Source organism: Suncus etruscus, chromosome 2, assembly GCF_024139225.1.
Source record: "Suncus etruscus isolate mSunEtr1 chromosome 2, mSunEtr1.pri.cur, whole genome shotgun sequence".
In the NCBI taxonomy this organism is placed as follows: Eukaryota; Metazoa; Chordata; class Mammalia; order Eulipotyphla; family Soricidae; genus Suncus; species Suncus etruscus.
This window is the reverse complement of record NC_064849.1, coordinates 58072840-58087241: the sequence shown is the minus strand read 5'-3', so window position 1 is coordinate 58087241 and position 14402 is coordinate 58072840. Positions and strand designations below refer to the sequence as shown.

The window sequence follows — 14402 nt, the reverse complement described above, 5'->3', positions numbered from 1 at the left end:
GTTGAATAGGAGTGGTGAGAGAGGACAGCCTTGTCTTTTGCCAGAATTTAGAGGGAAGGCTTTTAGTTTTTCTCCATTGAGGATAATATTTGCCACTGGCTTGTGGTAGATGGCCTTCACTATATTGAGAAAGGTTCCTTCCATTCCCATCTTGCTGAGAGTTTTGATCAAGAATGGGTGTTGGACCTTATCAAATGCTTTCTCTGCATCTATTGATATGATCATGTGGTTTTTATTTTTCTTGTTATTGATGTTGTGTATTATGTTGATAGATTTACGGATGTTAAACCAGCCTTGCATTCCTAGGATGAAACCTACTTGATCGTAGTGGATGATCTTTTTAACGAGGCATTGAATCCTATTTGCCAGGATTTTGTTGAGGATCTTTGCATCTGCATTCATCAGTGATATTGGTCTGTAATTTTCTTTTTTGGTAGCATCTCTGTCTGGTTTAGGTATCAAGGTGATGTTGGCTTCATAAAAGCTATTTGGAAGTGTTTCTGTTTGTTCAATTTCATGAAAGAGTCTTGCCAAGATTGGCAGTAGTTCCTCTTGGAAAGTTTGATAGAATTCATTAGTGAATCCATCTGGACCTGGGCTTTTGTTTTTCAGCAGACATTTGATTACTGTTTTAATTTCATCAATGGTGATGGGGGTGTTTAGATATGCTACATCCTCTTCCTTCAACCGTGGAAGATTATAAGAGTTCAAGAATTTATCCATTTCTTCCAGGTTCTCATTTTTAGTGGCGTAGAGTTTTTCAAAGTAGTTTCTGATTACCCTTTGAATCTCTGTCATATCAGTAGTGATCTCTCCTTTTTCATTCCTGATACGAGTTATCAAGTTTCTCTCTCTTCTCTTTCTTTGTTAGGTTTGCCAGTGGTCTATCAATCTTGTTTATTTTTTCAAAGAACCAACTTCTGCTTTCGTTGATCTTTCGGATTGTTTTTTGAGTTTCCACTTCGTTGATTTCTGCTCTCAGCTTTGTTATTTCCTTCTGTCTTCCTATTCTTGGGTCCTTTTTTGAGCATTTTCTAGTTCTATTAGCTGTGTCATTAAGCTACTCAGGTAAGCTCCTTCTTCCTTCCTGATGTGTGCTTGCAAAGCTATAAATTTTCCTCTCAGTACTGCTTTTGCTGTGTCCCATAAGTTCTGATAGTTTGTGTCTTTATTGTCGTTTGTTTCCAGGAACCTTTTTATTTCCTCCTTGATTTCATCTCGGACCCACTGGTTATTGAGCATGAGGCTGTTTAACTTCCAGGTGTTAAAGTGTTTCTTCTGAGTCCCTTTGGAGTTCACAAATAATTTCAGAGCCTTGTGGTCAGCGAAGGTAGTCTGCAAAATTTCTATCCTCTTGATCTTATGGAGGTATGTTTTATGTGCCAGCATGTAGTCTATCCTGGAGAATGTCCCATGTACATTGGAGAAGAATGTGTATCCAGGTTTCTGGGGATGGAGTGTCCTATATATATCCACTAGGCCTCTTTCTTCCATTTCTCTCCTCAGGTCTAGTATATTCTTGTTGGGTTTCAGTCTGGTTGACCTGTCCAGTGTTGACAAAGCCGTGTTAAGGTCCCCCACAATTATTGTGTTGTTGTTGATATTATTTTTCAGATTTGTCAACAGTTGTATTAAATATTTTGCTGGCCCCTCATTCGGTGCATATATGTTTAGGAGAGTGAATTCTTCCTGCTCTACGTACCCCTTGATTAATATAAAATGTCCATCTTTGTCCCTTACAACCTTCCTGAGTATAAATTTTGCATTATCTGATATTAGTAAGGCCACTCCAGCTTTTTTATGGGTGTTGTTTGCTTGGATAATTTTTCTCCAGCCTTTTATTTTGAGTCTATGTTTGTTCTGACTATTCAGGTGCGTTTCTTGTAGGCAGCAGAAGGTTGGATTGAGTTTTTTGATCCACTTAGCCACTCTGTGTCTCTTAACTGGTGCATTTAGTCTATTGACTTTGAGAGAAAGAATTGTCCTGGGAATTAACACCATCTTTATTTCAAAATTTGGTGTGTCTTTTGGGTAGTCTTGTCTTAGATTAGGTCTTTCAGTTTTTCTCTTAAGACTGGTTTTGTGTCTGTGAAGTTTCTGAGCTGTTTTTTGTCTGTGAAACCATGTATTCTTCCGTCAAACCGGAAAGTGAGTTTTGCTGGGTATAGTATTCTGGGTGAAGCATTCATTTCATTCAGTCTTGTCACAATATCCCACCACTGCTTTCTGGCATTGAGTGTTTCTGGTGACAGGTCTGCTGTAAATCTCAGGGAAGCTTGCTTGAACGTGATTTCCCCTTTTGATCTTGCTGTTTTCAGAATTCTGTCTCTATCTGTGGGATTTGTCATTGTGACTAGGATGTGTCTTGGGGTGGTTTTTCTGGGGTCTCTTTTGGTTGGTAGTCTTCGGGCATGCAGGATTTGATCACATATATTCTTTAGCTCTGGAAGTTTCTCTTTAATGATGTTCTTGACCGTTGATTCTTCCTGGAAATTTTCTTCCTGGGTCTCTGGGACTCCCATGATTCTTAAGTTGTTTCTGTTGATCTTATCATAGACTTCTATTTTCATCTGTTCCCATTCTTTGACTAATTTTTCCATTGTCTGCTCATTTGTTTTAAGTTTTTTGTCCAATCTCTCCTGCTGTATGGAATTGTTATGTATCTCATCTTCCACAGCACCAAGTCTATTCTCAGCTTCTGATACCCTGTCCCAGAGCTTATCCATTTTGTCATTCACTTCGTTTACTGACTTTTTCAGTCCTGTTAGTTGACATGTTATTTCAGTTTGGAGTTTTGTGATTTCTGTCTTCATATTTTCTTGGTTCTTATTAGTGTTCTGTTCAATTCGATCCATGGTTTCTTGGAGTCTGTTGAGCATCTTCCATATTGCTAGTCTAAAGTCCTTATCTGAGAGGTTGATTAGTTGGTTGGTCATTATCTGGTCCTCAGAATTGTCATCTTCATTCTCTATGTCTGATGCTGGCCTGCGTTGTTTCCCCATTGTCACACTGTATTGTGGGTTTTTCTACGTGATGTGGTGGTATTCATTGTCTATATGATGCAGGCAGCACACTCCTCTGGCTCTTCCCTTTCTGGATGGGCTGACTTGCCTCTAAGGGAGGGGAGTCCTCCGTGGATGAAGCCTCACACTGGGTCAAATCTTAGGCCCGAGCATGGAACAGAGAAGACAGTCCAGAGAGAAATGTTGGTTCTGTGATATAGCGCCGTTCTTAGTGTGATTTTTCCTTCTAGTTGAAATGGTGTTCTTTCCTTAGAAAGAGTGCACGGCCGTGTAGCAAAGCTACGCGGCCGTGCTCCGCTGGAGCCTATTTTTGCCCCACTCGCAAGAGTTTCATGCAAGAGGACAGTAGACAGACATAGACAGGTCACTGTCACAGTTTTTCACAGTTGGGCCCCACTGGGCCGGTGTACTTTCGCGGATTTTCCCCGCCTGGTGTCACACACAGGGAGCCGGCTTTTGCAAAGCCTTGCCTGTTTTCTTTTTTTTTTTTTTTTGTTTTTTTGTTTTTTTGTTTTTGGGCCACACCCGTTTGATGCTCAGGGGTTACTCCTGGCTATGTGCTCAGAAATCGCCCCTGGCTTGGGGGAACCATATGGGACGCCGGGGGATCGAACCGCGGTCCTTCCTTGGCTAGCGCTTGCAAGGCAGACACCTTACCTCCAGCGCCACCTACCCGGCCCCGCCTTGCCTGTTTTCATGCTCTGTAGTCCCTCCCTGAAAATGGCGTCTGGGCGAGCGAGGTTTCTGGAGCCTCTTTTTGCCCCACTCGCAAGAGTTTCATGCAAGAGGACAGTAGATAGACATAGACAGGTCACACTCACAGTTTTTCACAGTTGGGCCCCACTGGGCCAGTGTACTTTCGCGGATTTTCCCCGCCTGGTGTCACACACAGGGAGCCGGCTTTTGCAAAGCCTTGCCGGTTTTCATGCTCTGTAGTCCTTCCGGGTGCTCACTTTCTAAGTTAAAGACCTCATAATGTCTTTTGAGTAAGTTTTCTGAACCCTTCGCCAGAATACTGTGCTTCTTCTATATGACCTTTCTCCCCTCTCCAAGTTAGCTGTGTCTTCTTTATATTGCTACTCTGTAGCTATGCAAGTAGCATAGTCATGTGAAGCCATGAAGCCTCATCCCTTCATTCTCTTTTTTCTATTCTATTCTTTTATTGCTTTCTGTGTTGATGTTATGTAAGAAACACATCATGAAACATAAACACATTATGAAATAATTGGTTTCTTTTTAATAAGAAATAATTACTGGGGCTGGAATGGTGGCACAGTCAGTAGGGCGTTTGTCTTTCTTGCACTAACCTAGGATGGGATGCAGTTCGACCCCCCGGCATACCATATGATCCCCCAAGCCAGGGGCGATTTCTGAGCACATAGCCAGGAGTAATCTCTGAGCATCACTGGGTATGACCCAAAAACCAAAAACCAAAAAAAAAAAAATTTCCCAAATACGTGTTTATGAAATTTGTCTTTGTTTTTCTCTAAGATTTTTTAAAGTTTTGAGTATTATATTTTGGTTCATCTTGGATTCATTCATCCATTCATTGGGAATGAATGTATTTTCAAAGAAAAGCTAAGTGAGCCAACCCTGGATGGATGGTTCAATGCTTGGGCCCAACAGTGCATTGCTGCTCAGGTTCAGTCTTATTGGGGCTACCATGTTCACCTGAGTAATGCTTGAGTGTCCCCCAGGATCATACTTAGTGAGTCTCAAAGGGACATTTTGGTGTCAGGAATTGACCTCATGCATTCAAGTTATATACCTAACACTGAATCATTTCCTTAGCCCTTATGTTAATTTTTTTACATGGTATCAGGTAGGGGTTTGTTTATCTTGCATGTGATTTTCTTATTTTTCCAGTTTTATTTGCTGATGATCTTATTCTTTCTACATTGACTGAATTGATCGTAAATGTAAGAGTTTCTTTTTGGACTCTCATAACATCTGTCTATCCTATTCCAATACCACTTGATTTTTCTGTTTTAGCTTTTGCATCTTTTATTTTCCTAGGTGCATCTAGCTTAAATTTGTTGATTTTATTGGTCTTTCAAAGAAAAAAAAATTAGTCTGTTTTCTGTTCTCATTTTACTTATCTCTGCTTTTTATTTTTTTCTTGAGGAATAGAAGGCTTACCTGGTAGTGCTTGTGGATCCCTGCCACTCCTAGCAGAGCACAGAGGTACCATGAAGTGCCAGGAGTAGAATTGGGATCAACTTCTATTGTCTCTCTGGCCCCTTTTTCCTTCTATTTTTTTTTAACCACTTGTCAAATTTTTCAAGGTTAAAATTAAGTTATTGCTTTAGAATATTTCTTTTGTTATATAGTTTGCATGACCATAAAGATAAGCCAGAGGTAAAAATGTAGGGTTTCTTGGGTCTTTGCATCCAACCCTTGACATGTATATGTCCTCTATTCCTCAGTATATGCAGGGAGATTTTCAGAGCCCGTAGACCTCCATGTAGCTTCTCTTTCCACACTACTCTTTCCTGGTCTGTTTGGTCTATCACCTACTAGCATTTTCTGTTATCCTTTGTTTCAGGCTGATGCAGCCAGTAAATTTGTCTTAAATGCTTTTGACATACTGTCAAACTCCAGCTTTAAAAAAGTTCTAAAACATATGAAAGAAGGGAAAGCGTCTGGGCCCATTTTTTCAAAGAGCTACCACACAAGTCAAACACACAATCACATTTATTTGAGAATAGGTCCATATAATCTCCTCTTGAACAGTCCACACCAGTAAAAGATGTCTCAGACCTAAGGTCATTGCTTTACTGATGAGAGGTTATGGTAAGCAGATAAGTGTAAATGCAATAGAGTTCTCAGTCAGAATTGAGTACAATGTTTCTCAATTAAACATCTGGTTATAAGTTTTAAATTTCCATTTTAGAGTCTTGGGAAATTAGATTCTGGCCTTTTTTTTTTTTTATAGCAGCTTAGTCATTGCTTTTGTGAAGGGAGAAGGGTGTTTGAGAGTTTGCCAGTCCTTTTCCTTCAGTGATATCACTGTACAACTTGCCACTTAAACTGCATATTGAAATTTGTCATTATAGACCATTTGTCATTATAGATAATTGAAGAGGGGCTGGGCTGTACAGTACTTGCCTTGTGCATTTCTGATCTAGATTCCTTGGTATCCCATATTGTCCCCTAAAAGAGTCCTAAAAGAAGTAATTTCTGAGTAGAGAACCAGGAGTAACACCTAGCATCACCAGTGTGACTCAAAAATAAAAATAAATGAATAAAGATAATTGAAGAAGACTGGAGATATAGTAGTCAGTAGGATATTTTCCTTGCATTGACTGACCCTAGGTATGATTCCTGACATGTCATCGCCTCCCTCTAGTCCTACCAAGAATGTTCTTTGAATGTAGAGCCAGGAGTAACGATCTTAGGTGTGGGTGCTTTCCCCCCCAAAAAATTCAAAGAAAATATAAAGTCTTTTTTGGAATTTTAAAGTTATAGATAGTGTAGAATCAAATAATTAATGATGGTGCTGGATAGAGGTGGATGGATGAAGGGATTTTTCTCTGCCATCCCAGGCCATGTGGCTCCAAAATCCCCATTCAGCTGAAGGGTCCCAGGTTTAGGTGAACGGCAGAATCAGACTCATCCAGAGACAGGCATCAGGAAGCATCAACTTTATTCATGCCCTATTCACCACATGTGTGGCCTATATCATAACCTTTTAAGCATTCAGCCATTCTTAGCTAGCCCTGTGTCTTAACTCCTTTCAGCCATCTTCCCTTTGACCTCCATGCTGGCAAAAGACCAAAAAGGCCTAATCCCCTCTGGTCAAAACCTTCTCTACCCTTTCCAAGACCCCTCCCAGGAAATGGGCGGGGTCTTGCAGGTAAGGTCAAGTTACCTAGGAAGAATGGGGGGATGAGGCTTCAGATAGCAAGTGGTAATTTGTCTTCAGAAAGAACTTAGCACCTCAGTTGAAAACTGTGCCAATTCCATAGGATTTCTTTGGAAAGTTTAAAAATATTAATCATATGTACATATTTTTCTCACTGTTAGCTTGTGTTTTCTGTCGAAAAGCTGATGATTGTCCATATAAATATGGAGAAAAGAAAATTAATGAGAAATGGAATCTCACTGTACATTACTATTGTTTGGTGAGTATAATTTGTAATCTTAAAATTTTTACAAAAAAAATTTTTTGGGAGCCACTAGGAGTGGTTTCTAGCCAGGGGAGCCAAGTGGCTGCTGATCCAGAAGACTCTGACTCCTATCCTAACTCTGAACTTGGTTTGGGGCTCAGAGAAAACCCAACAGTCCTTTATCTTTGTAAGTGATTTACTCCACTCTTCGAGGAAGAAATTTGTCCCAGGAAATATTCAGGTGGCCTGGCTTTTCTAGTATGACTGGGTTCTAGACCTTTCCAGAAGTAAGCAGAGGCCAATCACGAGAGAGACCAGGATATCCTTGATTTGGAGGCCAGACCCTTGGTCCTACAGCATGGGCCTTTTGTCTTTCTCTATGGCTTCTGAGTAATGCTGAGCTGCTTTGAGCTAAACTCAGTCATGGCAGAAGGATGGACAAAGCCCTGTGGACTGCTACCAGCTTTGTCCCAGAAATAAAATCAGGGATTTCAGAGCCTTCTCTTAACTTGGAGTCTTCACTGGTTCCCTTTCTCCCTGTTTCTTTTTTCATAATCTCTTCTGAACATCTGCCCTTATAATTTCAATTATTTGCATTAATTGTAGAATAAACATTATTCATTTGTAAAAATAAAAGAGAATTGGATCCTGATTCTTGGTTTCTGAAAATTAGTTAAGTAATTTGGCTAAGCTACTCTAATATCTTTTTACTTTATACATGAATCTTTTTTATTTATCAAAATTTAAAGCTTTGAAATTACTTGGTACATATGAATATCTTGCATTACTATTGTTTATTTGTTAATACGAGGGCCTAATTTTACAAAGGAGAAAATTGGACCTGAGGGAGATTACAGTGAATAGGGTAGGCTATGTGCCTTGCAACCAGTCAAACTGGGGTCTGGTCCCTAGCAACCCATATGGTTCCCTCAGCGCAGAGCCTGGAGTAAGTCATTGGCTCAGCTGCGTGTGGCCCCCAAACACCTTTCACTCTAAAAGTGAAAATTATGGAAATATTGCTTAAGGAAGCCCCTCCTATAATCTGGGAATATCCCCATACCCTTCTCTTAAATTAAATCTTTTTTGTTTTGTTTTGTTTTTGGGCCACCCCGGCAGTGCTCAGGGGTTACTCCTGGTTGTCTGCTCAGAAATAGCTTCTGGTAGGTACGGGGGACCATATGGGACACCGGAATTCGAACCAACCCCCTTTGGTCCTGGATCGGCTGCTTGCAAGGCAAACGCCACTGTGCTATCTCTCCGGGCCCCTAATTTTTAATAAGAAAATTTCTAGGCAGTAAATCTCTAAGGCAGTCTTTGTTTTGACCTTTTTATTTTTATTTATTTATTTATTTATTTATTTATTTATTTATTTATTTTTGGTTTTTTTGGGCCACACCCATTTGATGCTCAGGGGTTACTCCCTGCTAAGCACTCAGAAATTGCCCCTGGCTTGGGGGGACCATATGGGACGCCAGGGGATCGAACCGCGGACCTTCCTTGGCTAGTGCTTGCAAGGCAGACACCTTACCTCTAGCGCCACCTCGCCGCCCCCGACCTTTTTATTTTTATTATTATTGTTATTAGAGATAAATCTCAGAAAAATCTTGTTTGAAGGTTCAGACTAGAAATAGAAAAGTATTTTATTTCACAGAAAGCCTAGAGTGATGTTTTAACTAAAGGTAATATTTGTGGGAAAGGAAATAATGAGCTTATTTGGGGGTTAAGAGAGGAAGAAACAAGAGCGGAAAGTGAATTCATTTGTTCATTTGTTCTTTCTTCCATTCAACTTCTCACCTCACTGAATCTGTGCCTGAAGATATAGGGTTGGGGACCTGAGTAATAGCACAGAGTGAGGGCATTTACCTTGCATGTGGCAGACCTGGATTTAATCCCTGGCATCCCATATGGTCCCCTGAGCTTGCCAGGAGTGATTTCTGAACACAGAGCCAGAAGTAGTAACGCCTGAGCACCACCAGGTGTGGCCCAAAAACCAAAAGGAAAACAAAACAGGGTGAGATAAACAGTGCTTTGTTATACCAAGGTTATATTAGTATATTGTATTTAAATATTATTTTTATATGGCTATTTATTCAAGTTAAGTAGCTGAAAACGAAAATTTAGCATTATCTAAGTTTCTAAGAGTCAGAAATCTACAGGGCTGAGTTCAATAATTCTAGTTCAATCTCATAAGATTGCAGTGGTGATGTCACTGGATCAACTTCTACATATTGACACAATTTTTGTTCTTACTTCCTAGCTACTTCCATAGAATGACCACTCAGCCTTGTACCTGGCTCCTGGCTTCTCACTAAGCAAAGAGAGCCGAGGGGGGTGGATGGATAGATAGACCAAGATTTCCAGAATAAGGAATTTAGTTTTCCGAGTCAAGTCACTTTTGCTTTCTTATTAGAAGTGAGTCATTAGCCGGAGAGATAGCATGGAGGTAAGGCGTTTGCCTTGCATGAGGAAGGACCATGGTTCGAATGCTGGCATCCCATATGGTCCCCCGAGCCTGCCAGGAAAGATTTCTGAGCGTAGAGCCAGGAGTAACCCCTGAGCGCTGCCGGGTGTGACCCAAAAACCGAAAAAAAAAAAAAAAAAAAAAAAAAAGAGTCATTAGTCAGAAGAAAGTATTTTTTCCACACTCAAATTGAAGAGACAGTTTTGCTTCACTTCTTAAAGAAGGATATTAACAAAATTTTAGATATTTTATGACTGCCACAGTATCCATATTGCAACTCTTTAAATTCTATCTTGTAAAATCATCTAATGTATTCTTTAATAATTCTCTACAAGATTTGTTGTGTTTTTTTTTGTTTTTCGGGCCACACCCGTTTGGTGCTCAGGGGTTACTCCTGGCTAAGCGCTCAGAAATTGCCCCTGGCTTGGGGGGGACCATATGGGACGCTGGGGGATCGAACCGAGGTTCTTCCTTGGCTAGCGCTTGCAAGGCAGATACCTTACCTCTAGCGCCACCTCGCCGGCCCCTAATTCTCTACAAGATTTGTATGGAATATTAGAACTGAAAGACTTAGAGGCAATCTAATTTGATGTTTTAATTTAATGCAGTGTTTAGTGCAATGTTATTTCAGGAAACCAATATTTTAAAATAAAAATAATGTTAAAATTTATTTCCTACTGTTCCAGAAATTTGAGTACAGAAGCCTGTTCACACCAGAATTTCTTATTCATAATCCTAGTTTGATCTTGGTTCAGGTCCTTGTGATAGTTAAAGTTAGGCTAACATTAGATACCAAAACATTTCTTTAGGGAGGGGCTGGAACAGTAGGGTACTTTACTTGTATGTAGCTGACTGGGTTCCATCCTGGTATTCCATATGCCCTCGTCCCATCTGTCAGGAGTAATTTCTGCATGCAAAGCCAGGAGTAAATCTGAGCATCACTAAGTGTGACCCCAAAGGAAAAAAAGAAACACATTTATGTTGATTGAGATTTAATAGGTTTTCCTATAAATGGGTTTTCATAATTGAAAATCTATTTAGAGTTAAAGTAACCTAAAATATCACAAATAATTTTAATTTTTCTCAATATTTACTTACTATGAAACTTTATAAAACATAATAGATGTTTTTAGTTTCTTTTCTGCTACTGCTCAGTATGCTTTTAGAAGACATGACTATATGAATTGTTAATATACATTGTTTTCAAAATTAAGAATTAAGAAATTAAGAATTAAAGAGAGATTGCAGGCACCTGCTTTACATGTGGCCCACACCAATTTGGTCATATGGTCTTATGAGCACTACCATGTGTGCTTGAACCAAAAATATGATTTGCTTATGACAGTAAAAATAAGTTATAGAGGATAAGACATTAAAATTTGAACTTTTATGTCCATTTTTATTAGAATATTTTAGTTCTATGTTTATTATTTTAAACTAATTTCTTAGTGCTTATCTAATTGAGAATACTTTTATAGTTGATGTCAAGTGGAATTTGGCAAAGAGGTAAAGAAGAGGAAGGAGTTTATGGTTTTCTGGTGGAAGATATTCGGAAAGAAGTAAATAGGGCTTCTAAACTGGTAGGTAAATTTTTTTTTTACTATTCTAAATACACTAAGTTGTCAATACTAGTAAAATGTCTTTTCCACATGCTTCTCTACTAAACAGTTTCAAGACTAATTTTATGCTTACTTTTATCAAATATGGTGAAATTTAGACTACCATATATTTTTACAAGTAGAGAAAAGCTTAACTGGACCTTGGATATATGTGGCATTGCTAATTTTACTTGTCTATTGTAATCTATCCATTTCATCTACTCTTATCAAAATTCGTACCATATCTCAACTTTTTTAATCCTGTCAATCTAGCCATTCTTTTTTCATTGTTTGACTTCACTTGCTGGGTTGGAATGATTGATTGATTGTGGTAGAAAGCTTAGTTGTACAAACCAGTAGTGTATGATCTCCTTTGCCTCTCTATGATGATGCATGCTTTTTTTTAAGCACCTTTGCCTGTTCTCTGAAATTTAACCCTTCGTTTTTCTATCAGAATTTTTATTTTTATTTTTTTAAATCACATTTTTATTTCTTAGCTCATGTTTCTTTTTATAATATCTTTATTTAAACACCATGATCACAAACATAATTGTAGTTGGATTTTAGTCATAAAAGAATATTCCCCTTCACCAGTGCAATGTTCCTACCACCAGAACCCCCCTTCTCCTTTCTCCCCCATCCCCTGCCTGTATTAGAGACAGACTTCTACATCCCTCACTCAAGGACATTGTTATGATAGTTCTCAGCATAGTTATTTCTCTAACTGCACTCGTGAGTTTCCTATATTGAGCCGGTCCTTTTGGTCCTAATCTCTTGAAATTATTTCAATGTCTTTAAGTTTTCTTAAAACTCATAGATGAGTGAGACTATTCTATGTCTATCTCTCTCCCTCTGACTTATTTCACTCAACATAATAGATCCCATGTACATTCATGTATAGGAGAATTTCATGACTTTATCTCTCCTGACGGCTGCATAATATTCCATTGTGTATATGTACCACAGTTTCTTTAGCCATTCATCTGTTGAAGGGGATCTTGGTGGTTTCCAGAGTGTAGCTATTGTAAATAGTGCTGCAATGAATGTAAGTGTGAGGAAGGGATTTTTGTATTGAGTTTTTTAGTGTCTTACTGTTAGAATTTTTAAATCTTTTACATATTAGCTACTATAATTGTGCTCAAGAAAATGATTATAGGTCTCTCCAGATGGTCTGAGTAGAAGTTCTGAGAATTAGAGAATTAAAAGCGATAGTAGAATAGAGTTGTGATACTGAAATTGATATGTTCTCTGGCAGAAAGAGGATTCATTATTATGAGAATGACAGCCATTATATACGAGGAAGTTATGAAAGTAAGATTGTCTCAAAAACATAGAAGCTGTTTAGGGGACAGAGGGATAGTACAGCAGGTAAGGCACTTGCCTTACACATAGTTGACCCACATTTGATCTCTGGCATCCCATATGTTCCCTTGATTCTCATCACTAGTGATCCTTGAGCGCAGAGCCACAGTAAGCACTGAGCACCTCTGGTTGCGCCTCCCCCCACACCACTACAAAACTAAAAAGAAGTTGTTTAAACTAACAGCAGCAATTAAAATGTAAAGGTGCTGAAGTGCTGAGGAAAATCAGCAGCATAGGTTCAGGATTTCTCTTTTTTGGAAGGGAGGAGCATGTTGAACTGTTCAGTGGTCCTGTGGTACCAGCGACTTCCAAGGCACCCCAGTAGTGCTTTAGGGGGCCTCCAGAGCTACACCTTGTTAATCTGATTTAGAGTAGGAATGTGGTGCTATGCACCCCTTATCAGAAATACTTATAGAGTGAAGTTTTGGTCTCTTTGGATTAAACTTTTTATTTAAAAAATTCCTTTCAGGGGCCGGGCGGTGGCGCTGGACGTAAGGTGCCTGCCTTGCCTGCGCTAGCCTAGGACGGACCGCGGTTCGATCCCCCAGCGTCCCATATGGTCCCCCAAGAAGCCAGGAGCAACTTCTGAGCGCATAGCCAGGAGTAACCCCTGAGCGTCACAGGGTGTGGCCCAAAAACCAAAAAAAAAAAAAAAAATTCCTTTCATAAAGGTAATTTTAAAACTCAAGGAATAATTATTTCTATATTGTTCTTACTGTGGTATTCAAATTTTATAGCTTTATGAATCCTATTTTCATATTTTTTCTAGAAATGTTGTATTTGCAAAAAAAATGGTGCCTCAATCGGATGTGTTGTACCCCGATGTAAACGGAGTTATCATTTACCGTGTGGACTTCAGAGAGAATGTATTTTTCAATTCACTGACAATTTTGCGTGAGTTAACTGTTAAATGTGAAAAATAATATTATAGTGCCTGGAGAGATGGCACAGCGGCATTTGCCTTGCAAGCAGCCGATCCAGGACCAAAGGTGGTTGGTTCGAATCCCGGTGTCCCATATGGTCCCCAGTGTCTGCCAGGAGCTATTTCTGAGCAGACAGCCAGGAAGAAATCCCTGAGCACCGCCGGATGTGGCCCAAAAACCAAAATAATAATAATAATAATAATAATAATATTATAATTAGAGATAAATAGCTCTGTGATATGAATCATTTATAAATTTCTTTTCAGAGCTGCACTATTATATGTATTTGTTGTTTCTCTTCTCTTCCATTATGAAGTCATTTGTCTTTAAAGAATTGTCTTTTGAATGTGAGAGATCTGGCTCACTGTTAGAGTACTACCTTACATGCTGTTATTTCCATACCTGGAGCAACCAAAAAATGATTACTTTGTATAGAATGGCCTTATTGATCAGCTTTCTGCTGTAGGATGTATATGGAACGGTTTCTTTAATTTATAGTCATCGAAAAATTTTACCTCGCATAATTCTGAATGTTACTTTTGACTTAATCCTCCATTTTTCCTTCACAAATCTATATGTATTTTTCATTAAGTACATTGAAGTTGTGTAGAGTTGATGTAATTTGGAAAATAAATGTTTCTTAAGAATTCAAGAAATTCTGAAATTCTTTAAATCCTTAAGAAAATAAACATTTGGGCCCGGAGAGATAGCACAGCGGTGTTTGCCTTGCAAGCAGCCAATCCAGGACCAAAGGTGGTTGGTTCGAATCCCGGTGTCCCATATGGTCCCCCGTGCCTGCCAGGAGCTATTTCTGAGCAGACAGCCAGGAGTAACCCCTGAGCACCGCCGGGTGTGACCCAAAAAAAAAAACAAAAAAAGAAAAAAAAAAAAGAAAATAAACATTTTCGGAGAGATAACATGGAGGT

The 14402-nt window shown here is 39.1% G+C and overlaps 1 protein-coding gene and 1 long non-coding RNA gene across 2 annotated transcripts in view; one reads left to right on the top strand and one right to left on the bottom strand.

Annotated features, from left to right (window-relative positions):
- G2E3 (G2/M-phase specific E3 ubiquitin protein ligase) overlaps nt 1-14402 on the top strand; it is a 65879-nt gene that overhangs the window by 5812 nt on the left and 45665 nt on the right. Inside the window, exons 2-4 of the mRNA XM_049766619.1 lie at nt 7050-7147; nt 11072-11173; nt 13323-13447. Coding sequence (XP_049622576.1) covers nt 11075-11173; nt 13323-13447 — 224 coding nt within the window. The 5' untranslated portion in view covers nt 7050-7147; nt 11072-11074. The remainder of the gene's footprint in view (nt 1-7049; nt 7148-11071; nt 11174-13322; nt 13448-14402) is intronic.
- The window catches only part of LOC125999004 (uncharacterized), a 701961-nt gene that overhangs the window by 681859 nt on the left and 5700 nt on the right, over nt 1-14402 (bottom strand). The window lies entirely within an intron of this gene.